Below are 27,849 nucleotides of genomic sequence, written 5' to 3'. Positions count from 1 at the left end.
TGTTCTGAAAGACGGTAATGAGCGTATGCTGTTTGTTAGCTACAATATTTCCACGCACGGTCCTTAAAACTGGTGTCGTACCATTTTTTGTGAAAACGGACATGCATCACCGCAGTTTGAAATCAACAACATCGTTAGAACATCATTGTTATGGAGATTTGTAATCTCGGCGTGACGTCACACGGGCGAAAACATCCACGTCTTTAGGGGGTCTGTTTTTATTCACGAACATATTTTACCGCTTCGTTCATATATATTTACACTCACCCAGTCATCGTGTCGACTAGGACTGACAGGGGACACCGGTCGTGTAATCGCAATACCGCGTTTTGGGGAGTACGTTACACAAGAGTGTCACTGACTCTCTCAGTTCATCGGTGGTTGCCCCCAAGCCGTCTCCCTCTACGCGCAGGGCCGCGATTTTTCAATGCGTGGTAGTTCCCCGGATTTCATGTTTTGATTCAGTGAGAACCACGATCCGTTCTATAGTATTTGAGTGTTTCCTGTTAGCCACATAGTAGCTATCCGAGTCAGGTAAGTAGGACTCGCCCAAGGCCGCTGTTTTGTTCACTTTAATATGGGCGAAATCTCTTCGCGTAGGTGTTTCGTTTTATTTTATTCTTTTTACTAGCAGGTTAATACCTCTTGTACTCTGATGGAACGTGCCAAATCTCAGGCTGCATAGGTATTTGCGACATTACTTCGTTGTTTTTTTTATTTTATTAATCATTTATTTCAGATAACAAAATCGACAATTGGTCAATATTAATTTTCTTGTTTCTCTATATATTAATAACATTGTTAGTATTATTGTACATGAAGTTGTCGTTGCTGCTGCTACTGATGTTTCTGTTTCTATGAGCATTATTCGGTAGTCTATAATGGCAGACTACACGTGTTACAGAAACCTTATGCATTCAGAACGGCATCAGACAGTTTTGAAGAATGGCGTGTGCTCGCGAGCTTAAGACTACAAAACATAAATCTGAGATACGAAGCAATCTTAAGTTAAATCGTTTCATATTAAATTTTAAATGTTAATGGAATATATCTCGGGTAACTGCCGTTTCTACTTGTGTGACCCCGTGAGCAGTAAGGTCTGTTTGATATTCCACACACTTGCTTGTTTGTGGTATGATATGCTAATTTATCGTGGAATCCCACACACTGACGTCATTGCCAGTCACCCCACCTACGCCTTTGTGCTACGGAATACCGCGCACTGACTGATCGCCCTGGGCCGGGAGTGGCTATTATAATATTATTCTCTGCACTATTCGCTTATTTTCAAATCAATCTTATTGTGGTGTCATGTCTTACAGGGTGTTATGGAATCTACTTCTAGACGGCATTCGTAGTACAACGTTTAGCACCCTTCGAGGCCCGTCAATGCGTATAATTAATTTACGAAGACTGTGTATTTGAATTATTAAACAGGCCCTGTAGCGCACCATTAAGCAAACATTTTGGATTTGTACAGCATGTTATTTGTGTTTACTCTCAATTTTACTGTTTATCGTGTTTGCGTCCTTCATTTTTTGGCGTTTTTTAAAAAAAATCTCGCCTGTCCGCATACTGATTCTATATTGGACACGTTTCCATTTATTTTTAATATGATTTGTATTTTTTTATATTTAAATTACCTCTAATTATCATTTAAATGCTAGTAATTTTCAAAAATTTGATAGTTAACAATAACGTAAAATAAGATACTAGTATACGTAATACAAAAATAAATGGAAATAAAAAGTATAGACTATACAAATATAGTCTAATTTTAATCAGATTCATTTCTGAATATTCAAGTAGTAAGCCATCGACAACGTCTCCACATTCACCATGATGTTCTTGATTCCATTTTGATCGCCCCCGGTCAGAAATAAAATCGAATTTATTTCATCACTTAGGGACTTCTGCCAAATCGCTGATAATTATTTTGTTTTGCTAATACGGTGCATCGTAATTTGTTATTCAGCTTAGTCTGCCGTTCAGTGACCGGTGTTTTCAGCACTATCTCACGATCCAACTCGCATTCGTCGCCCACGCGCTTAGTGATTTGTTAATCTGCGCACGCGCCTTAAGATTGCATTTGACGTCATGCATATGATTATTTCCTGATATGAGGTAATCTCTCGCCAAGGTATATGCCGGGCGGGTTTCTGGTTGATTGTTGATGTGGAGTCGCCATAGTTACACCGTGTTTGACTCATTCAAAGCGATATATCGTAAGGTCGTGATAAAAATTTAGTGTACTTCCCAATTAAAATGCCAGTCATAAATGCCGCAGCGTGGCGGTAAAATCACGCCTGTACCAACCATGTTCTACTTCTAGTTCATTTTTTACGAGTTAGGTGTTATAATAGTATGGCAGATACACTACGTGTATTGTCTATGGAGCTAAATGTGACAAAAACAGATATATATTATAATATGATATATCATCTAGAACTAGAACAGTTGGCTACATGTGGACGGGGTCTTGCAATCAAGTGTTGTGTTACAGAACTAGAACATTTTATTTAACGTATAGAGAGAATTATTTTGAATATATTAATTTCCTCAACATAAACATTTTGCATTTAGGAAAAATAAGCAAATGCTATAGTCCACGTTTCTCTCAACAGCAACGATAGACAGCACGGTGCCACGAGTTAAATCATATTTAAAACCACTGCACAGACATGCATTTTTTCCAAATAATTAAAATAATTATTGTCCGACTTAAAGGCCGAGGCGACAGCAATAATCAATCGAAGTGTATTTCCTCCCATGTACTTAAAGGGGAACCTTCCAAGCCCAGGGATTGCACCAAAGAATCATGGGACACTATTGTTTATGTTGTTTACAAAGTTAATCTATCTTTCAGTTATCCATTGTAATTTTAATACAGAAAGTAAATTTGTTGTGCGATTAGGCTTAACTGGAAGTGCCCCTTTAAGGCCACGTATTACAATGCAAGTCAAAGTATATTGTCAAATTTATAATTTGCAAATTTGTATTAATAAATGTTCATACTTTATTTTACCTGGAATGTAATAATATTGAGAACAAAACGGTAATACTTCAAAGAAAACACTTTTCGTGGTATTTGAACCTAATTATTATTGTCCGACTCAAAGGCAGAACTAACGTCAGAAAACAATGAATGTGTATATTACACCTGGCAGATTTGCGTAAAAAATGGCAAAAGTTAACGTATGTGCATGATGTCGGGTAAAAACTTACTCCGTTATGTAACTTCGTCACCTACCATAATTCTCATCCAGGCATTTTCACCGCAAGGCAACCATCACGGTGAAAACAAAGACCGACAACTCTCTTTGGGATGGTTGTTGAGACTCCCCTGAACAAGATTATCCCTGCGTGTGTGACGCATGTCGATTTGATTGTTCAGGATTACTTCAAAGTTGAGTTCCTGTTGTTTTCTCGAATTTTCACCGGTTTTTCGCTTGGCGTTCCGCGTTCCTCAGCAGCGCGCGCAGAGCTTATAGAAATACGTGGTACAGTGGTGCGCGTCTTAGCAACGTGGAACGTCTTGCTTGGATTGCTTGGGTGGCGGATTATCTCGGCGTCACTATTCAAGGCATTATTAAGATATGTTCACAAATTCTCGTACTTACATTTAATTGGTCATCGCGTGACCTTTGCGGCAACAACAGGGTAACCGTATTGCGATGCTTGCATACGCGTTCGTTTAATGCAACCGTCGTTTGAATTTGTTTGTAAGGGGTGAATAATGGGAGCGATTAATAAATAATAATCATAATTTCAAGTAACAACCCATCGTTTATAAATAGCGCCGTACTTTATTATTTAGATAGTCCATGAATCGTCTAAATAGCAAGCTAAATAGCGGCAATTGCGCCCGAAAAATAATATTTTTAAAAATCGGAAGACAGTTTCTGAATAGCGCGTAGTTTATATATTAGATCGTCTAATTAGCATCTGAATAATAATAATTTAAAAGTCACAAGACATCGTTTCTAAATAGCGCCGACATTTAGAAATAGAATAAGATAATTTATAATTTAGCTTTCTAAATTTAAATCTAAATTTAAATCTAAACTTTATAAATTTAGACATTTCTAATTTAGCTTGAATCTAAACTTTATAAGTTGGCTATTACACAATCCTGCATCTTAATGTCAATTAGACGGAGACACCCTTTACTGAATGATGAAGAAGAGATCTGTCGATTATACGCGTTTTGTTTGATTTTTAAAAAAATGATTTGTTTCATTTAGATCTGGCATTCTAATGGCATGTCCCACCATGTGTTTCTGTTATCTTTGTCACGGTGTCATCACACGCCGATACCTCCACAAAAATCTACCCCCGGACAAATATGTTACACCCTGGAACATACCCTCAGGTTTCATCTCTTCTATGACATTAAAGAAATGTATATCGTATGTTCAATTGTACGATTGAAAGCAAAATATTCCGTTTGTCACGACACACTCATGAATATATTCACTGAAACTACCGACGTCATCTCAGTTGCCTTGGAAACCATATTGCTTTCACAGCGGGTTCTACAAATACAACCCATGATAGATAGAGTGGGGTCATGTTGAAGACGGTAGCCGGTAGGCAAATTATTCTAAAGATAGCGTGATCGTTGATTTTTTTTTTTGGCACAGGATGAGGAAGGATACTATCACTGTCTCACCGTGGCAGTATCACGTTACTGTACAATACACCAGTTACATGTTATCGTTTTGAATGCGAGAACCCAAACCCGATACCCATTTAGCTTATAGAAATACCATTACCATAGTAACATGTTTGTCTACGTTATCCAACAAAAATAGAATCCTTGGGTGACATTTCACTTGGTGATGCCTCAAACCACCAAAACGAACTCTTCGACTAAGCCGGTCAATGTATGTGCGTGATGACGTCAATCTGTTCGTTGTCAACAACAACTTATAGCCTGAATTAAGCGATACGTACCTGTGCGTGTTTATTTCATTGTAAAATGTCATAGCTGAAATGTCACAGCGTGGAACTGTTATCATGTCGTCAAGCATTACACAATTGAACAAGTCCCACCAAAATGTTGGAATCGACGCGAATGTTTATCTGTAATAGGAAGACTTTTATATTTTCTCGAGTAAAAATTGACCGTTATTTTAATTGCGGATGGGTGGCTTTTGGGAAGTGAAGCACCGAAGTTTAACGCTGACTTGCTGTCAGTGTTCAATGAACGTGCAGTAAATCAGCGGACTGCCTGCGATAAATTGTCGTTGTCGTGACTGTTCGTCCTATCTACGCATGCTCTAAACAGCTATTACCCAGCCTACCTTGTCTACCTGCTAACCCGTATTTCCACATGTACTATAGTCAAAAACGTATATTCTTCAAAAAGCGTGCTATAATCTAAAAACACCACAGGCAAATCTGAAGGTCTTTAATCTTCAACCTCGAAAACATCTCTGAGAAATCAGAGAAATCATAGAAGCTAAAGTGCGTCTTCCTGTCATGAACATTACGACGAAAACACTGATTTGTTTCCTACCACCACCACCTCGAAAGTGATTTGTTTCAAGGAACAATTTCATCAAACGTTGGTATCTCGTATACTCGTATATAAATAATACAAGTGATCCCGCTGGGAAATAGAGCCCGTTTCATACTGTTTTACATCGCGTTGACATAGTGACGGACATTTCGCGATGGATGGAAATTTGAACCTTGGAAAGGCTACAGTTGGAAATCAATCCTGGCTACCCAATTAGAGAAGTTCATGAAATTTATTTACGTCAATTTCTAGTTCCCTCTGCCCCGGGTTAATATTGACACCTCGAGTATTTAATAATGACCCTTGATTTTAGATCGCGCAATAGCACTAATGTAAAACACGCATATAATATATTTGACTCCATAACTCCATTGAGGTAAAATACGCGTTATTTGGCCTCCGATAAAACAATAACGCTGAGGCAAATCATGAAACTAAAAGAACTGGGAAGTAGATGAGAGAATTAAATTACTCTGTGTTGTTTTTTTTAGTTCCATGGGTAAATCAAGTACCCTTTGACCACACAACATCAGAATTAAAAATCGGACTATTTGACCTCTAACCACACAACGCCAAAGTAATGCACGCAAAGCGCAAAGTAAATCGTCGTAGCCCTCCTGGGCTTACAATACACGCCGAGGTATACAATGGACGCTGGCGCCAGCCAAATGTTATAAAGCGGCGGTGTCGTCATCTGCGCATGCGTCAGTTGGTCATGGCGTGTCATTGTTTATAAACAAGCGTCTACCCATGAGCCTTTACGTTCTTAGTATGTGTTGTTACCGACGATTCATGATATGTAGTGATATTACGGAACCCGGCAGTGGGACACTTCCAAAAGAGGAAAGTAGGCGTGCGCTTCAATCTCCCTGGCAGAGTTCTGTTTCTACGAATATATACTTTCGGTGATCTAACCGCAGGGAACTCTAGGAAGCAGAATGGGTACGCTTGCACAAAAGATTCTAAGCGTCAGGCCACACGTATGTTACTGTTGCGCCGGGGGGGGGGGTGCACGACACGATTGGCTGAAAAACTTGTCTCCTTTGCATAAGTTAATATTCACGAAAATTTAATGAAAACTCGTCTTTTCAGTAAAACTATGCCAAAATTCTTTCCCATAGCCAACATGGTAGTTATAAATTGCCTGATTCAAATAATCGAAAAACTGGTGTAAAAGTGTTTTTCGAGACACGTTTTTGATCAATCTCCAGCAAACAACTGAAAGTAACCACATGTTTTTTTTTTCGTTAACGTGATCATAAAAAGTGACAACATGCATGGAGAATGCAGAGGCACGTTTATATTTCACTCTAGTACTATTGCTCAAAGTTGCTCAAAATGTTTCCATAACTTTTGCTAGCAATAAGTTACCTAATTAGTATGCATTTCGAGAAAATCACTGTGTGTGTGCATGCGCAGTTTGAAATGAAGCAATTTTGAACGCAATAAAATCACGCGTAGAACCTCAGACAACTATAATTATTACTTGTCTGATGTAGAACTCACTCTAGCGAGAAACTAATGGCGTCAAACTGAATTGTTTTGTAATAGACATAATTTTAGAACCCGGATATTTCTATGTGACGTTTCTATATTTCGTTGAGAATTATTTTGTTAAGAAATCGCTGAAAATATTTTATCGGTTTGTAAACGGGACGTTGTTGCTTCGACGGTGGGCTACAGGAGACTTCGAAACGTCCCATCCAGATCGGACGGCGCCCTCTCGCGCCACTCCCTTTGAGTTGCGTATAACAGATCGGACAAAAGGCTGAACCTTTCCTATTGGATGGCAGCTTACAAGTCATGCTATATTAGCATATTTATCTTATAATAGTTGACAACTATAGAGGGCGCGGCAGAATAAACCAGTCGTGGTAATTTTGCGTCCACGCGGAAGATTCCACAGACTCGCTGTAAAGGAATTATCATATAAAACAATAAAATTGCCACGACTGGGCCATTCTAGCCCAGAAGCACAATACCACGCGTGCTAGTTTACCTTACATCCCAAAAAGGTATGCGCGCGCATGCGAAACGCCGTATCTTCGACTTCTGGTAAAGTGATCTGTCGTCTGCATATTTGAGTAAACAGATTGACGACTGAGAGCGCGATTTTGGCACGGATCCAATGGGTCTCAAGTGAGTCCCCATGCGATCCCGATTAACATGAACGCAACCGCCATGGCGAACATGAAGGGTTGAAAATATTCGGCACGTACCATGATCTCATAACGTGAACGTAGCTATTGTTTCGGTTGACCGTATATTTCTATTGACAAATCATATCTATGTAAAATAGCATAATAACATACATATAAATTCCTTACAACCATGTAACGCATCCCGTTTTAGCTCCATGCATGTTAAAATTAATAAGGATATTTCGAGTTTCACATAATAACCTAAACTAACACACATTGTGAGTAAAAACTGTAGGCGCAGTAGCACTCAAATTTAGTTTAGAACGCCGATGCACTTACAACACCCATTGCCAATCGGCATTGGTTGTAACGTGTTCAAATAACGTGACTCCGCCGATGTCCTGCTGACTTCATTATCACATGGAAGGTAGAAGGACGTCTATCTACTTTCCATGATTATCCTCAGGCTGTTGGTAACACCATGGAAGGTAGTATCCATGGTAACACGAATGCCACACTTTATATTTTATTCAAACAGTACTGAATGACGGACGCTCAAAAAAAGTACAAATATTATGTAGAGGACGCGACTTATTTGTGTATACAAAACGGCGTTCGATGAGGCCATGTGTTCAGTTTTACTGGCTCAGAGAGAATACGAATGTTTTCTCGACATCTAATATGCATTGGTTAGTCCGAAGATCAATTCTAGAAAACCTGATAATACTGCATATTTTCTTTAAATGGCACGCAGTACATAACTGTGCGTTCTTTCATGCACATTTTTTGTTGTTTCTCTTTCATTTTCTGTTGTAATTGTTTTTGTTTCTTCTTTTATTAGTCCAGACGCCCCAGCATATTTAATGGTCCAACCCCTACCTTCTTTTGACAAGCTACACAAGCGGCGAATATCACACAGCTGCGTATAAGTATCTAAATGTGTTTCGAGTGTGAGTGACAGCCTCTGATATTCATGGTCATAATGACAAATTCAGCGCGTATATATACGGAAGCAGGAGAGAGCAAGTTATGATGGTGAACTCCGTGATCAATGCAATGCGCATTCTCAGAATCCCGGCGACGCTGCAGCGTGCCGTCGAGGGAGCACCTGCCAATATTGCGGTGTATGTGGCCCGTCCCCGCTATTGCAGCTGCCAGCAGACTGCGAGTCACTGCGGGAGGGTTGAAATTGTTTTCATCGAGCATACCTGCGTTACTAGGGCGGGTCATTTTCGTTTACTCGTGATTTTCTTGGAAAAGGCCACACTATACACACCCCGTGCGAAAGCTGGCAGTTTTCCCAGAAATAGTGCATCTCTACAGAGAGGATGAGACAAAGAGTGCGGGAAATATGGCGATGTGATATAAATATTGTCTCCCATGTTTACGTGGATATTGTAGCCAAATTTAGTTATCTAATCCCATTTTAAAGTTGTCCTTCAAACTACTAGAGGTTGCGTATACCTATTATTCAAAAATCGTAGCTCGGGGTACCGATCGAACAACAGGACTGACTCATGCGGGCTAGTGTCCTCCAAGTCACAGATCATCATTTAGCAATTTACGCTTGTGGAAAACGTGCATTCGGATGCAAATGTGAACAGTGAACTTGGAGTCTTGATTGTTATCAGTATATAGTACACGACCGGGAGGAAATTGGGAAAACGACGGACGATAACGAATACTTAGTATATGGGACCGTCTGACGCCACCGTTCACTTGGCGATGTTGACCTTGGGAATCATTCATTCCGTTCAAATTTAGGAGATGCCATTTTGAAAACTGGGGTGGTGAAGGATTTTATTAAAAAAAGACATGATTGAAGAGAAAAATGCAATGAATGCACCATGTAGAAGTTGTCAAATATGAATTCCTCCTGACCCTGATTTAAAATGAGAACTCCCTTACGTAATACTGGTGATTATGATTATTTCACAGGAAATGACGTAATTTTCGAAGAAAATACTATTTTAAAGGCATTTCTAATTTCCTCCATTAGAGTTGATTGTTTTCATCCGATGCTAAATCCGCTAAGTTATATTAGTAATATGGTCTAAGACTGATAAGACACGACCATCTGATCCATTTTTTAATCGATGCATCAGCAACCCCAACTGATACCATTGTCAAGATATAAACGTGAAAGGGAAATCCGGCAATGGAACCTAGTTTGGCTTAACAACAGTGTCTTCATTTACTTGTGTCCCAATGCCCAGCGCGAACGTGTCGATGATAGTCTTGGCCATCTGTTCATCCCTTCTATGTTGCCATGTTTCTGGTAAGTGCGGAATATCCAACGCATTTCCCGATCCACATGTAAATGGAAAGAGCCTGATGTGTCGACCTCCATTCAGAGTCCCCATTAAATGAGTCACACACAACACTTCAGCCCGTGCCAGCATTACAGTCAATTCGCATCGTTTAAAAGTACTCACATGGCGTACCGGTAAGTTACACAAAATCAGGTTTGCCTCACCCCAGTGTATTTGGTTCACTGTCGTGAGCGCCTAGCACAAACAGCCCGCTTATTGGCTAGCACGTGCCGAATTATGGTCCAATGGGACTCAGATGTGAGCTTTCGCCCTGTGGGGAATTTAGGAACTGTGGGAGATATTTAGCACGTGTTATCCAAGTGACATGCTATGACCGTGCTAACGTGTTGAGTGTGAACGATACTCGGCAATTTCATTAGGACGGGTAACCATTGCGTAGTAGTCTTTACTAGATGTCCTGAACAAGTTTTTTAATTCTGTTGTCACGATTTGTTGTTACTTTTCCAAGCTCATATCCAAGCAAGTATAGAAGACAATTCAGGAACCAAGGTGGACTGGTTTAAATGTGGGGAGTATTTTTTTTTTTTTTTTTTTTTTGCATTCGGTGGTAGATTGCTTATTAGTAGATGCTGAATGCACGACACCGCGCATTTCCGGGTTTCGAGATATGCGAAACGCGATAAAATGCCGATAAACGCGTCCTCGGTGAATGACCACACTCGATTTGGTGTGCGTCGTCGTATTACATGTTAATTTGATATAGCAAAGCATCTCCCATAATATATATACTAGTTACGAATTAAGACAAATTGGGAAAACCGCTAGTCTATGTTGTGCACGTTCGCGTATGCATAAATAAACGAAAAACATCAGAAGTTCGACTGAAAACTGTACGATCATGCAGCGACTACAATTGCGCTCCGGGATCAGTATCCCCTCGTTCGTGTTGTTGCCATGGTATCCAAGGCGTTGGCCGCCCAGCAATACTGTCTAGCCATAGTGTGCCAGCTTTTTTTGTTTATTGAGGGGGTTATATATAAAAAGAAAGAAATAACGTTCTTGCAATAGCACTTGAGCTGACAAACAAAAATCAATACATATATATCATACGCACTATATATGTAGATTGTGAGGTCAACTTGAATAAAACGCCACAGTGGCTTTGAGTTATGCCAATTTCAGTAGTCGCATTGAAAAACAGGCATGTTGTTTGATTGAATATACCTATATATTATACAGGATATAAAATGCGAGGCCACGTTACGGCGGAATACAAGCGTATACACTGCGAGTGTTGTAAATGGACATGAATGAAAAAAGGACTCGGAACGGTTTCGAGGTCCCCTCGATATGATGATACATATGATGAATCGTAGCACGTCTGCACTAACGCTTGATTCGTATGAAAAATATTTTCGACCGTACGCTAAATTATTCTGTACATTTTCAAAATTTAACTTAGAATTGTGTATAGTATGCGATAGAAAGAATGGAATATAATATCAAACGAAATGAAAGGCGAAATGTCGGCAGGTACAGTCGATAAGCAATACCAATGTATCACTTGTGACGTAGAGGCACATTCCATTAAAACCGCAGGGGTAGTCTTTATCGAGGGAACTAATTTTTCTTAATTGTGCTAGCAGAAATTGTCATACAAATACGAAAATCATAGTTAAAACGTAGTAACGTGGTTTATTAAATATGAAAATATTAAAATTTACACTAAATATACTATACTTTATGTGTGGATGTTGTCTGAACCTTCTGTTTTTCAAGTACTGATGTCCAAATGTGATTGGTTACGGGTTGAGTCATTGTGCTAATGGGACCTCCTTGTTTGAATCAGGCTATTGTGTGATAGGAACAAGGTCGGCTAAAGTCAGCCGATACGCAGCGGCAAGCCAGCTACGTACGCAGTTTTAGAAATAGTACAGCCGTGGTGTACGCTAACACACCTCTGTACTCTGACCTTGTCAACCACGCCAGCTTTAGTCAATCTAATGTGACGCAGTATTTCTTCTTGCCATTCCAGGAGTATACCTTTTAAAAAGGCAATCACCGACCAGTTCACCACTCTTGTCTATCAACGAAAACGGATTGCGCGATACTGCCAGTCGCCGACGTTCAGAGCCGGCACCATGGATCACAATACGCCGGTATTAGAAGGGGACAGAGAACGTATAGATGCAGGGGCAGCTATGCTGAGCGGCGAAACTGGTCGACACTGGACAGTACAGATTCATCCAAGTACCGGGGGACAATTCAATATCGAAGTACCAAGCAATGAAACCGTGGAGGGACTTAAAAAGAGGATCGCCCGGAAACTGAAGGCACCAAAAGAAAAACTAATGTTACTGCATCGAGATAGGTGAGTATGCGTGGTGAAATACCGTATTGTATTTTATATTCCATTTTGTTACTTTCAGTTTATTTTTCTAGAGATCAAAACACTGCGTTGCAGGACGATGTTTACTTGTGTTAAGAACAAAGCGCCTACACACCGAACTAGCAAGTCTGTATTGCAGAACGCAGGCATCGATTCATGACCAGCTCCCCTTTATTCCCCTAAGCAAACGAATCGTCCATTTTTTTTAAGAGCATTGTGCAATTAACTCGCTCAACTTTAGTACAGTTTACTACGAAAGCAGCTATTGAATATCGCGATTTCCGACGTTTTTCTCCAGAAATTGTTGCTAACTTTCAGAAACTGTTAGTGGTATGAGTTACCAATACAGCGAGATAAGTTTGTGCGTCTGGTACCGTCTGTTCCGCGAGTCCACACTCGACCTCGTTTATTGTATGTGCCTCTCTTCAGCTATGTGCCCCCTGCCTTGACCCCGATGCAGTATGCTTACATATATAATAGCAATTTCTTTCGCTCTTTTCTCATCTCTTTTTTGTGCGACAGGCAACTTAAAGATGGTACATTGAGTGACAACGCATTGTGTAATGGCAGCAGACTTGTGCTCCTACCAGCTGTGGAGAGTGGTCTTTTGGTAAGTTCTACTTTTCGCCCACAGATGGGCAAATTCTCCCATCACATCTAAATGTACCCTATCCTCTATATGTGTTTACATAATACCCGTGTGTTTGAGATGTGTTTTAATTTGCAGTTTCCATTGTTTTTAATATTTTTCAGTCTCAACGCCATGACCCAACTTTGGTGCAAGCTTTAGAAAATCTCACCGATGACCAGGTATGGCGTTATTTTAGGGGAAATACAATATTGGTCACCTAGCAGTAAAACAGGGCGGGGCTAGTATCATTTGCCAGGTTGTCACCGGCTTACATCACCCCAGCGAAATCTGGAAGGTATACTTTATCGGTCACACTACTTCATCGGCCTTGTATGTTTTGTTAGTTTGCTAAGCTCCGCCCACGCCTCTATAGATTTGCATTCCCCTCGCGTATACATCCAAGCGACCCCTAGCAGTCAACGAATGTGACCAGGCCTCCCTCTGCGTTGGGCACCTTCCAGAACGGCACAGCTGTGACAGTTTGCCCAGCGCGTTGTCTTTTTTGTATCGTTCTACCGGGTTGACACAGCATTACACAAACACTAATGCTGTATATACCGATGTTGGCATTATTTTAATTTCCCAGGCTTATCCAAATATAACAATTTTTTTTCAAAAGTTCAAATGCTTAAGTTGTCCGGACAGCCCTAGGTTGTTACGTGATCTAGTAGTGGGTGATTGGGGTTGTTCACACCACTTTCACGACCAGACTTACAATGCTGTGAATAGTTCTATTGTGCGTAAAAATAAAAGGGGCGATTGTAACTCCAAAGCAACACCGAGCACACTATCCAGATTTTAACGCGTCGTGTTGTAACAGGGCCAGTTAGCAGTTTTAACGCGTGGGGCCTCGTGAGATCGGGATTGCTGGGTATTGTGCTGGATAACGGCGGACAATGGGTGTAAGCGTATGGATCACCAGCCACGCCAAGCCAAGCCAAGCGGTCTACCTCGTTTGCATACACAGCGTCCATTCGCCCCAGCCCAGCCTCCAGTTGATTTCGCTTGGCGTGTAAATACACGCTGAATGCGCAAAATTAAACGCCATGAAAGAACTAAAAAAGGCCAGGGCAACTGCATACAGATTTATATGGCCAGCTGACGATGGAATCAACCTACACACATTTAATAATCTGACGCATACTTCGTGTTTAGATGGTGGAACTTTTGAAGGTCGCTTGACCTCTGGGATCGCATTTAATTCAAATTAACTGCGTCGACAGCTTTGCTTCATTATTTTGACATATATAGTCGCCTAAACAACGGAGTGAGAGATATGGCATTCTGGCAACAACTACTGTCTTTGTTAGCAACGTTGAAGGGTTTCAAGACTTTTTAAGAACTTTTCAAAAAAGTGCTGCCATACATACACCTGTGAAGGTGAATAGTATATAACAAGCGACCCGCTCTATAGTAGTGGTAGTTAAGCCTAGTTAACCATTGTTAAACTAATTAGGCATGACCTCGAATGGATTCGCAAGTACCATTTCCAGAATGCGTGGGCACACTGTCGGCTGGGGGTAGCGTTGATTTGGCAGCCATTCTTATTTACTTGTGCGATTTTGTCGTTAAGGGTGATACTTTATAACGGTCCAATTGTTAAATGGGATTCACCATTCAACAACAACAACAAATAAAATCTTAAGTTCCATGGTTTCAATCAGTACAATTGCTACATGCTAAAAGTGAAGTTGGTTTGAAACTCCCAAACGCCGGTATAATCGTCCGCGAAGTATGTACTCGGTGGATATTATTTAATAACATATATCGGGATACCATATACAGTTTTACCTTGATACATGTATACCCTTACCATAGATGGCCTGTACATACTACAGGCGTAGGTAAGGGCCCTGTCATGCTACATCAAGTCCTGTTTGTGAGTGTTGCCGCGGAGCTTTTGTTCTAGTGTAATAATAGTAATCTTTATTGCGTTCGTATCCCTATTAGGATTTTGAATAAAATGCAATACAGATGTATGTGTATCATACCCGCGGGTGGGGGGGGGGGTCATCCCCAGCGTCGATCTTTTTTGACCCAGTGTTCGATTGGCCGCGGAGCACTCCCACCCAAAATTTAGTTATGTGCCCCAACTCCATCAGTGCAGATAACGATTGTTTACGCTTTCGTTGGTAGACCATAATGCCTATTGTGGGGCTTGGGGCATTATGGGAGCGATCAACGAGTTATAAATACGTATTTGGGAGCAGTTTTACGACCTGGTTGAAGCATTTAATTGAAATCCTAATTTATTATTCTAGCGCTTGTCGATTTTGGGTGCAATGTTTCAAAGTTTGTCTCAACTGGGTCATCTGTTATGTAAATAAGCGGGTAGTGTTGTAGTCGCCAACAGCCCCTATCAGATTGTATTCCCCTTAAGTCGTCCGGCCCCCGACAGAGTTCATGGTTATTGTCATGGAAACGCCCTGCATGATAATGTAATGTTTTTCCTAGATCCGCTTTTTTTTCTGGACAACAACTGCAACGTGCTCGTTCCATACTTCACTTTTACGCCCACACAAGGACATGCGATTCATTCATTCTAGCGCATCTCGTTTGATAATACTACCTATGACGTAGTGGTTGAACGAACTCAGTTCAACATCTGACTGTTTCGCATCCCCGTTACGGCCCCCAGTACACATATCAGAATTTAACTTAATTTCAGTGAAAATCACATGTAGTGGTGGATTTACTTTCAACCATTATTAGTTATTGAAATATTCCCTATGTTGGTAAATGCTGGCTATTTTTAACGTCTCAACCAATGTTATTACAGCCACTACTGTGGAACAAAAAAACACCGTCCCTACCAAGGTCGGTTGTTTTCCCCCATTTCATTTTAGAATCGTCCACGATTTCCGGTTGTTTTCCTCGCGTATGAATGAACCACGCAGCGTGTGCCATTCAGAATTTATTTCCAAAACCATTATAACGTTTCTTGATAGTACAGACCATAAAAAATTTTAGTTTTTTTTCATACAATTTAGTAATTACTATCCACCGCGTTTCATCCGACACAAGGTCGCTCGACGATTGCAGCTACATCAGGCCCAAATACCGGATGTTTTTTCCCCGACAAAAGATGACATTTTTATAATGTCTACATATGGAGCTAAATCCAAGAGACAAATGATGGGAGTGGATTATTAAATAAGGAACCTCACCCAACTCAAATGATGATCATATATGTTTACGCATAGTTACTGGATAATAAGATTACACCTCCACAATACACTACCATCGCAACCACGATCCTCCCGTTTTTCATGCGATTAAACGTATTAACATTTGTTCAGATCCACCCCCTAAACAGATAGTGTTGATAACTCATCAGATTTGTACAGGCAGAATCAAATTAGCCAAACCTCCAGTTTAAATGCCATAAAGAATAAAGCAATACGGCTTTTGTATAAAAAAAACCTGTCGCATCACGCATGATAAAATCAAAAGCAGTTTTCTCGGCTAACTTTGGCGTGTCACTGCGCCGTGTACCGAAAACGAGCCAGCGATTGGCGAGATGCAGCCTGCTATAAAAAGGGAGGTAGTCGCTTCCTGTTCGGTACGGGTCCCATAGCGACGTACGCGACGCGTGTAAAATGTGTATTGTTCTTGAACTTGATTTTATTTGACTGGGTTAACGGTGCTATTAGTTGCTGCACTCCTTACGGTTAGAAACTTTCTATTTCACGTGTCGCGTCATGTTATGTAAACAAAGCGTTTGCATGATAACGACCCAGAGAAAGGTAAGAATGCGCGTCGGTAGACTACGAATTGAGGAAAAAAACAATGGCAAATTATGACAGCGATCGATTGTTCTCTATATCACGTGACAATGATTCAAAAGGTCGAGCTGACCGAAACCGAATGGTACTTCCGTGTTTTTATTTTACGTGACTAGAAATCCACATTTACATCCCTGTTGGCAAATTGGTACGCTATGGGGAGTGATGACGTTGGTTACGATCCGCCGTTACTATGGCAGCATTATCTGATCCGAGCTCCAAACAAGTCTTGTGGGCTTCAATAGATTTTTTTTTATAACGAACGTGATTTAAAAATAGTGACCTATTCGTCGATCTATTCGTCCATGGGCTCCTTTTGTATAAACTTTAAACTAGTGCATGCTGTATTGCCGCAAGCTGAATAAAAACATGAAGCGTATAAAAACCACCCGGCCACCTCGTTTCGGTTGCCTTATTAAAGTGCTTTCTATTTCTAAGAGTGTTCTATTTGTTGTGACGTTTAGTTTCGGTTTGGGGAAGGTTGTGCATGCATTTCTGCAAATCGGACAACCCTCTGTCATGGCAACAGACATGCGCACATGATGCGTCTGTGCCCATTTTCGAACGTGTATGCACTCTGCCAATCAAAGGGGTTGTGTTTAATGATGAAAGAAGTGGGTGTGGGCGGCATCACATCATGTCATGGCTAAATAATTATGTATAATTGCTGTTTGAATTGCATACAATATTGATAAGGAGAAAATGGTTCCACCCACTCTGATTTAAAGAGTAACACAAGATAGGTCTCGATTCCAGGGATAACGAATTCATCAGTGGGCACGTATTACAATTTGCATATGTCTTGATTTTGTCACTGGGCTTAGTTTTACTCATTTATACCTACTTTAATATTTCTGCCAGCAACTTTTTATAATTGCCCCCAGCCAGTCGCCTGCCAGTCATTATTTTATATTTCAAACTGCCTACCCGTACGCATCAAATGCAAAAAGCGATTGTACTCTTATTGATGGAGATTGTTATAGCATTAAACGCCTAACCATTTTTCATTTTTAAACAATTACTGATGACACGACAAACACATTCCTTTGATTTTTATAAATATTTATGCATATCAATGGCAGTTGAATCAAATTAGCGATTCAACGAGCATAGTGCGCAATGACGTCATGTTATATTGTTATTCCACTGGTCAATATTAAACTCCCATTTATGAAATTTATAAATATTTACAAACATCAAGGTTTGTTGTGTCGGCCGTAATAATATTTTTATTTGTTCCTTAATGTAAAAATGTTCGCTATGGCACTTGGTGTTAACATTTGCATGTAGGCGGTATCACGCTCGTTTCATGCTGTTTCTATATTTGAACTTTCCATCAACTACTAGTGTATTGTTTTGTTCTTTTATAACAATTGATGATGCCGCCGACGTCTGTACGTTGTGCTCGTTTGGGACTTGCTGGCTTTGTTGAACGTCCTGGTGATTCAGGATCCATTCAATCACTACCCGACCACCGTCAATGACCCGCCCAGTTTTAGTTATATTGCCAGTGCCAGCATGAATTCGGAATCGTTAAACATATATAGCGACAAGGTTATAAACCCTTTTATTTTATCTCGCGATCGTACTCGCTACTTCTCCGCCGACCCACTTTGTCTTTATAAATATTATCTGCAGTCCGGGGGGTCACGGTTAGTAATCGGTGGGGTAGATCCTGGACCTACTTGTAGACTAGATCTACTCCTGGAGGTATATAATATATACCTCCCTAATCTAATACAGCAAAAGTGACATGTTTAAAATTAGCTCGATAAACGTGCTCGGGCGTAATGTCAGACATGACATTTGGTCGCCACGCCAAATAATGAACATGAACTTTGATAATTAAGGGAGCTCTCAAATACGTCATTTATCGACCCGTTCACCCGTGCTCATCCGTGATTGACAAAGGTTTATATGGTTACAGGGTTGAGCTACGAGGCGCCTCAACTTCGATTACACTAATTGCTATTTTAATGAACAATTTAAATGTCAATCGTTCAGTGGATTTGTCATATTTTAAAATGCTATCATCCTTAAAAATAATACGCTAATAATTAGGTAATTTGATAAGTATAATACCGCTGTTGATATACCTCTTCTTGCTTTCCCAGTTGTACGCAAAACTTGGTTGTAGCTTGAAGTTGTTAATTGCCTCCATGATGGCAGCAACCTTATTATTTCCGGGATTAGCCGTGTTAGCAGACGACCAACGCACAAAATGGCTGCGTCGGGTGTCCATCGTTTCCAGAAAATGGCGACATGGATTTACTCGCGGAAGCGATTTTTAATGAGATTTCAAAGAGTGTTTTTCTCTGTAAATACTAAGATAAGTTTCTTTTTACTCGTATCTCCGTGTCGGCTTTGTGGCGACCAGAAAGCCACAGTCAGTCTTCAATCTCAGTTCTCGCGTGAGCCCGGGAACCCGACAATCACAAGTTTTCGCATATTTGCTGGCGTCATTTAAAGCGGGCAAATCGTCACCTGCGTAAGTCGTCACCTATAATTATCTATGCACTAAGTCATAAATTGACAGGTTGATTACCTTTGAAACAATTCATTAATTTTTGTAGTAGTATTACAAGCTTTGTCGCCTGGTGTTATTTATTAGATCTAACCTTTTTTACGTATTTTTTGAGTATTTTCTGAATCCACGTCGTACAATATATCCTTGGATAGATTGTATAATATCCTTTTATGTCCTTATTAATATCTCCATTTAGAATCTGGGGATACCTTAGTATGAGTATGGTCTCATTTCTCCAATTAATATCATGGTAAAGCCCGTTTTAAATAGTTGCTTTAGTGACTCACAATCTGTTTATTTTTATTTCAGATAAATGACTTTCTTTCTGGGCGCTCACCTCTAACTCTTGCACTCCGACTTGGCGACCACATGGTGTTTGTGCAGTTACAGTTGGCCTCTGCAGTAGGAACTAAACCATCAGCCAATAAACCTTGCTGCCAGCCAATAAAAACAAAGAGTGCTACTACAACAACTCAAAGCTGCCAATCACAAACTTCCACTTTCAAAGCTCCAGTTCCTCATCCACCACAGGTGAGAAAATAAACACACATTAGCTTTGCTGGCCTAAATTGCTGTTTTTTGAGAATTAAAAAAAAAATTAAATTCACACAATCTTGGCACAATATTAAATGAAAATACAAAAATAGACACTAAAAGGCATGTCCAGACTACTGTTAAAAAGGAACCGCTCAATCCCATAGATTGCACCATGTGCTCATGGGTAATTAACTAAGTAAATTAAGTAAATTAATACTTATTATGCTCGCTGTGATTGACAGGTATTTTGTATACATTACCCACCATTTTAAACTCATGATTTTTACTTGTCACGACACGTTTCGACCGAAAACAACAACCTTTATACATCAAAAGCCCAACCAGACGAGCGTACAAATTCATGCCCCCCTGTAGAAATATATTTGGAATCACAGCTTGATCTCTAAACACCGTAAAAAGCACATTTCCCGGAGCTCCCGCCATGATGTGAGCGGCTTGGTTCGGATTAGCTTACTAATTGCGGTGGCCATCTTGTCCCTATTTATAGTGTCGGTTCCCTTTTAATATCTTTTTGTTATGGGTTAATAGTATTCCTTAAACTTTTATTATTAGTAAAATATATTTATCTTGGACACTGTTTTCATCAGTAAACTGTACAGGTATAGGTTTCCTATAATTTAAGCTATGTACCAATCAATAAGACTGAGAGTTAATTGGCAGTGCTCATCAGCTGGGTCAAATTTCTATTTTTGTTTCTAAAAATGTACATACTTTCTAACTAAAGAATTTGTATGGAGACATGGTTATGTCTTCTAGCTAAAAGAGTAGCAAAATCAATATTAATGCTCCTTTGCTGTGGATGGAGGAGTATGCTGGAGAATTTATAAATATTCAGGCAATTATTTTAATAAATTATCTACAAGCCAGGCAGTAGATGAAAGTCTTTGCAGGCTACAAAGCAAAACAAATGAGAAGGTAAAATCACTGACACTTTTAGGAAACTGGAATTAATAAAATTCTGTCAGTAATTTATTGCTCTTGAATGACAGAAAAGGTCAACTTTACTTGCAATTAACTGATTTGAGCACCAGGTCTCTCTCTTTCACTATCTATTTATTATATCAGCCTGTTACAAGAATGCTTGGAATTTACTGCTGCTTTCTTAGGGACCGAGCAATGTTTATTTGGGGGAGGGGTATTGAATAGAACAATTTACCTGTATAATAAATTTTATAATTTATGATGAAATAACTCCATTCTGACCTAATATATAAAACAACCAAATTATTAAAACTTCTATTTGATGGTAAAAATAATGGCAGCCTTTCACAATGACAATTTCCATAAAGTCATATTTCTTCTGTATTTGAATTAAAGAACCTCCGCTGCCATATATGTTTGCCAGACAAATATCTGGAGGTGGCAGCTACCCAGTGACATTACAAATGCCAAAGAGAAACAAATTAGTTGACATTTCTCAAGTTTCAGTAAAAAAAATGTTAGTGCTGGAATTTGAAAGAGCCTTCCCTCTAGCATGCTGTCAAGATATTGTCATGGCAACTGTCATGTACATTTTCTTCATCTGAGACCATTAGTGGCTCATTTTCATCTATCGGTAATATTTAATTTGACAGAAAAAAAATTGTAAAGAACACCTTCAGTGAAATTGACAAGTATTTGTAAATGAGTATTCAAGTTGGACTGAATTCAACACATTTTTACAAATTAATCTGCAATTCCGATGCATAGAATTGGCTTGAAAAGGGCAAGGGGTCACTGAGCCAAGCAGTGCACGGGATTGCAATAAATTGAGTTGAAGTTTTTAACTGTGATGAACTGCAGTGTGTAAATGTCAAACTCCCCTTTTAACTTCATTCATATCTAGTGAAGATCAGAGCAATACTATATGACATAGCTTTAAAGAGACTAATGAATTTTATTTTACTGAGGTTTGTTATAAAAATAAACTCAGTTAATTAATATCTGCCCTCCCCCACATACTTGCACACACCCCAAAAAAGGAACAACCCAAAAAAGTCTAGGAAGACAATGTATAATTGCCCCCACTGCCCGGATAACAAGCTGTCTTTGGGAGAAGAAATTAAGACTAATAGAGGGACTGTTCTTTGGAAGTGATGGGTGATTGTTTTGGGGAAGGGTGGATGGCTTTTAGGAGGTCGGGGTAATAAGATGAGGGTTGATTGCAATAGGGGTTGTTTGAAGAGGTGAATGGCTGTTTAGGTAATGGGTTTGTTGCTGTTTAGGGGAGGGTAGGCCTTGTTAATGGTTGTTGTAGTGCAAAAAAAGATTCAAAATTTTATTTATTTATGACTGGATGAGTGTGGATAAAAGCTAATTAAAGACATCCACAGATAATATGCTCTGTGGAAAAACAGGATATTTTGTATTTCATTCTATAAAGGGTGCTGTCTGATTTCCCTGAGGCAACGTCTATTGCTTATACAGTAATAACCTTCTCACAATCAAAGGTTTCTCATTTAAAATACAGTTGCTAGTCAGACAATTTGCCGATCAGCATGCTGTTTTCTGGTATTATTACTCTGAACACATTGATTGATTTACTTTTAATTTTTGCAGATAAGTCAAACTTGCGTGTAAATGCATGTACATGTAAAACATGTAAAATTACAACTACAACTAAATTACGACCAATTCCTTCATAGGAATATTCTGAGAATTGAAACACAGTGAATATTTGACTCATTTTTGACTCGCCAAATGATAAAAAAAATCGCAACTGGCTCATTGTCTCAGTATACCAGTATTTCATGTAAGGCGCACATTTCCTGTTTGAATAATTACTAGCAATATGTTTGAGACAATGCAAAAATACATATAAGATTTGACCAATCAGAGAGCAGCTTATTTGTTGACAGGACATGCTTTGACTCAACTGACATGTTTTGCTTAAAGCTATTGGTCAGATTGCATATGAATCTCTGTGGAATCTTTATGGAGTAAAACTACAAACAACAGTGAGCATATCATTGGCATCCTTAACCTTTTAATAATTTTTTTTTTATATTTTCAAAAATTTTACTTGTGACTCAAATTCCAAAAATTATTTTAATGGTTTACAACTGTTTATTAATTAATCACTAATTATATTTAGTATTTATTATTTATGGTTTCAGATCAATTTTTTATTCTTTTTTAAACATTCAATTTATTGAAGACAAATTTAACAATGGTTTATCGCCAAATGTTTTCAAATCAAATCCTATTTTAATTGCTTATTCTGATGCCCATTCCCCCTTATCTTGTCTTCTCACTGAAAAATAGAATATCAATTTCAGTTCTCAAATGTCACTATTTTGTTCACATGTAGGGACAACAACATTGCTGTCACCATGGTAATGCATCTACCTCAACCTCTCCAGTCATTACTCCTTCGTCGTCGTCATCATCATCTCAAATAGGCTCACAACCATCGACATCATCGTCACATTCCTGTAAAACTCAACCCCGTCCATCATCGTCGTGTTCAGCTGGTGCAATTATAGAGAGTGTCAAACAGCATGCACCAGGTATTTTCTCTGGCACCTTTTCTGGTGAGTATTAAACCTACTGCTTTTATTAATTAATATAATAAATAATTTTTAAAAATTCCAAGGACGACATGCTCAAAGTGTCACTCGGCACTTTAGCATGTTGAAGGATTGAATTAACATTGCAATCTCAACAGACATTTCATGAAATAGAAGACTGCAGTTTCCTGTTCATGTTCCCTGGTGAATTTTATAGAGCAAAATTAAACCTGTATATTTTTTTTAAAATTTTAAATAGACCAATGGAAATCAGTTAGAATTATCAAAAAATGAGAAAAATTATGGTTTTCGAAGGGTTGATATCTATTGATATCTGTTAATGAACACAATAATTTGCATACACATATAATTGTGATATTGAGGGGGAGGGAAGTTGCAGAAATATGTTATGTAACAACCGATCTCCGCAACTTTGACTCAAGTTAAAAAATACTTGATGTAGTTACCAGTGCTCCAATTATAACAAGTACACATAAACCAAAAGTTGAATTTATTGTATACTGGATTATTAAATTATTACTTATTTGAGCCACAGATACATCTGTTTGTGATTTCAAAATTTTATGGCATTCATATAGTCGTGTTGTAGTTCCCCAGAGAAATGTTTAATGCTACAAAATGCTACACGATGTTCACTGACTCATGAAAACTTGTCTTGTAATTATTAATGTGGTTGACAAAAAACAAAAAATTACATTATAATGAAAAAATGGACAGCCGTTTTAGAATTTGAAAAAAAAGTTGATAAGAAACTGTTTTTTTACTGGGCCTTTTACTACTAGCCCAGAATGTATACATTTACAGTATTTTTCTGAATTTTCTTCAGGTTCTCTGAGTCCTTCTGTGCAGGACAAAGATGGGAAACCACGTCGTGATATTACTACTATCATGCATATACTGACTGATTTACTGGCAGCTGCACCAGTCTACAAACAACATGCTCATCAAATAGCACTACAAAAACAACAGAAACAGCAACAGCAACAACAGACGTGGAAACAGCAGCAACAGCACCTGCAACAACAGCAACAAAAAATGAGAGCACCAAGGCTGCATCCTGTACAGCAGCCCACTAGAAGCTCACCAACAGAGCACCATTTCCACCATAGAAGAGGTAAAACTATGGGTAGGTTTCAATTACTGTTGTTTGACCTCTTCAAAATGCTGACTTTCCCAGGTGCCAAATAATTTTTTCCCAGGTCCCAAATAATTTTGATATGTGTTATCTTATTTACAGTCAAATATAATCAAAATGTGTCTGAACTTGTAATCGTATCTAATGTTAGAATAACAGGGCTCACTGCTTGTTTTTGGTGCAATTAAAGTTACACAAAAGCTTTTTTTATCACATTTGCAGCTATTTGTGATGCAATCTAGTAGAGCAAGTTTTGTATCTCTGGGTATCTTTCTTTTCGAAAGAAGATCTTTTTAAGTTCATTTTGTTTAATCTTTCAGATGAGAAAATGAGGTTGCATCAAGAGAACAGCCACACTCGTAGCAAAATGGAACAGCTACAAACAATGATGCGCGCACGCCAAATGAGAAGAAAAGCCCGCCGTGAAATGAGATCACCTTGGGCTGACATGCGGGGATGTGTCCAGGCCGACTGTACTGACATGAGCAGTAGTAACGTTTCTGTTGACAACACTATAGAAAAAACAATGACAGAGAACTGTTATGCAGATCTCAAACCAGGATATATCCTAGCGTGAGGGGATACTGATAAAAGGCGGGAGACACACCGCCACCCCTTTTAATTTACGTAAGGCATGGTTTGTAGTGAAAAAAAACCCAGCCAGCCAGTCAGTATGGATAGATGATTATCCAATAGCAACAAATGTTGGAGATGCTTTCAAGGAAGTCTTGAATTAACAAGAGTTTTGATTGGCCACAGAAGCACAAAATCTATTGTGAGTGCCAATCACAGAACAGTATTTATCCTGGAGCATATAAACAATGCAGTCAGAGATATTTAAAGGAAAAAAGAATTGTGAAATGTAATATTTGAATTGTTTGTTACACTTATAATTAACAACTAATGATAACAACAATTAATGTGTGCTTTTAGGAAATGTTCAGGAATGAGGTGATAATACAGTCAGGAATAAGGTAACTGCAGCAGAGATTTTCTGGGTATGAATCTCATTAGTCTGAAAAAAAACCTGTATTCATAGCTCATAGCTGTATATTCTCCAAGTTTTTCAAATTGTGTAGTTAGTATTCCACTGAATAATCGTTATTTTAAGTTTATAGTGAAATTTTATGATGTTTTAATGAATGCATGTTCATTTTTCCTTTCTCGATGTAATGGTGTTCATACCGACACTGTTGAAAAGACAATTGTTAAAACAATTTTTTTTCTTGGTTATCCACAATTATAATAAATTATCTTTACAGATATTTTTGTCTAATCTGGATTTGCTAATGTAGTAACTATGGAAACCATGAATAATTATGAGTGCGCAATCAGGTATTGCATTATAAATATGCAAATAAAAAGTGGTTTATATTAGTAGTATTCAGTCCATGCAAGGTGCACTTTGTAATACTTTTTTTAAATCTCTCTTGTCAGGAATGACAAACAGTTATTTGATGAAGACAATTCAAGACTGCATCTAGCTGGTAATATTGCAATGCGATGATTGATATTATTACCTTTACTATGTAAATATTCAAGTTATCTTCTTGTCTTTATGCAAAAACTCTTGTATTTTTGGGCAGATATTCACCTCTTAGTTCTGTTAAATTAATATTCTTGAAAAAAAAATTTTTGGCACATAATGGATTTATTTTATTATGGCACCATCGGTTATTTTGTTCTTCAAATTGGTTTATGGTTTATTTGTCTCTGTAAATAGTCAATTCTGAATATTGTTGTTTTTATCTCGCTAGAGTCAAATTTCGCTAGTTAGTGAAAGTCATGAAATTTTGCAATTCTGTAGACCTACAACAACGGGTGTCAATGATTATTGTGTCATCATTAGTGCCATTAATATAAATCATCAAATCTTAAAATGAAACAGTATATACACTCAAGTTAAACTTGTTGTTTCCTGGTTGGAAAATAAGTCATAAATGCCATAATTTACAAAGTCGTATGTGGAAATAAAATGACAAACGTAACTTGAATGTTTTTTGTAAAATTATTTTGGGGTCGTGTATAACTGCATAACGCATGGTTTAAGGGGGCTGTTCGGCTTTACTATGCCGAAGAACTTGTCGACAAACGAGATGCTCCGTCAATGGAATATACTAGTATTAGATGTTAAGATTGGGTAGCTTCGCATTGATTAGAATATGCAGATTTTCAGGCATTTCCATTGAAAATTCTTAAAATGCACACTGTAATCAAGACAAAATATAATTTGTGACATTTATCATATGTAATTTAATATCTGATGAACCCTGGCAAACTGTAAAATAACTGATTTTGATATAATTTTAATAATTATTTTTATCATGTCCGTAATAATAATAAGGAAGTTGTGAGGTATATTTGTTGCCATGATAACTTGAGTAAGTTTTGTCCAATCTTTATCAAACTTAGACATGTTCCCCTGAAAATTTCAACCATATTTAAATCATAATTTTTGACATTATTTGTTGGCAGAAAAGCCACATAATACAATGTTTCATTGCCCAAAAATGGCAGATCACAGCATCTTTTATCATTCCTTTATATTCCTTGTCTTACTTTTTAGCTCCGTTGTCGACTTTGTCGAGCGGAGCTTATCATATGAGTGATTGTCCGTCGTCCGTGTCAATGTTTTACTTTTTCGACTTCTTCTTGAAAACTACAAGCCTGTATGCTTTGATACTTGGTGTGTATATACCTCGGGTAGACCTCTCTTAGATTTGTTCATTTCATAATCATATCTTCAATTCTCTAATTTTGGTGAATATTTTTGGTAAAAAGTGATATTTTCGACTTCTTGTTAAAAACCACAAGTCCAATTGCTTTGATATTATATATATATATAGGTACTACATGTGGACCTCTCTGATTTGTTCATTTTGTAATAATAATAACTTTATTAGCTCCGCTGTCGACTTTGTCGAGCGGAGCTTATCATATGAGTGATTGTCCGTCGTCGTCGTCGTCCGTCGTCGTCGTCCGTCGTCCGTGTCAATGTTTTACTTTTTCGACTTCTTCTTGAAAACTACAAGCCTGAATGCTTTGATACTTGGTGTATATGTACCTTGGGTAGACCTCTCTCAGATTTGTTCATTTTATGATGATATCTTCAATTCTCTAATTTTGGTGAATATTTTTGTCATTTTTAGTAAAAAGTGATATTTTCGACTTCTTGTTGAAAACCGCAAGTGCAATTGCTTTGATATTACATATATAGGTACTACATGTGGACCTCTCTCAGATTTGTTCATTTTGTAATGATATCTTTAATTCTCTAATTTTGGTGAGTATTTTTGTCATTTTTGGTAAAAAGTGATATTTTCGACTTCTTGTTGAAAACCGCAAGTCCAATTGCTTTGATATTACATATATAGGTA

The 27,849-nt window shown here is 38.4% G+C and overlaps 1 protein-coding gene across 1 annotated transcript; it reads left to right on the top strand.

Moving 5' to 3' along the window:
• The first annotated feature begins 277 nt into the window (after nt 1-277).
• Nucleotides 278-25,737, top strand: LOC100373564 (midnolin-A-like). Its single transcript, XM_002734441.4, has 8 exons — nt 278-534; nt 11,974-12,309; nt 12,850-12,937; nt 13,081-13,137; nt 19,580-19,801; nt 23,118-23,340; nt 24,164-24,463; nt 24,793-25,737. Exons 2-8 carry the CDS (start codon nt 12,080-12,082, stop codon nt 25,047-25,049), a joined length of 1,377 nt encoding a protein of 458 aa, XP_002734487.1. The 5' UTR covers nt 278-534; nt 11,974-12,079; the 3' UTR covers nt 25,050-25,737.
• Nucleotides 25,738-27,849: the final 2,112 nt, after the last annotated feature.

This window comes from Saccoglossus kowalevskii, chromosome 9 (assembly GCF_978046115.1).
Source record: "Saccoglossus kowalevskii chromosome 9, keSacKowa6.1, whole genome shotgun sequence".
NCBI classification, from domain to species: domain Eukaryota; kingdom Metazoa; phylum Hemichordata; class Enteropneusta; family Harrimaniidae; genus Saccoglossus; species Saccoglossus kowalevskii.
This window is presented reverse-complemented; position numbering and strand designations above follow the sequence as displayed.

Excerpts from the sequence above, each read along its gene's own strand:
- LOC100373564 (XM_002734441.4), top strand. The coding sequence starts at position 12,080 with ATGGATCACAATACGCCGGTATTAGAAGGGGACAGAGAACGTATAGAT. Across the intron at positions 12,938-13,080 it reads CTGTGGAGAGTGGTCTTTTG|TCTCAACGCCATGACCCAAC; the intron begins GTAAGTTCTACT and ends AATATTTTTCAG. Across the intron at positions 24,464-24,792 it reads TAGAAGAGGTAAAACTATGG|ATGAGAAAATGAGGTTGCAT; the intron begins GTAGGTTTCAAT and ends TTAATCTTTCAG.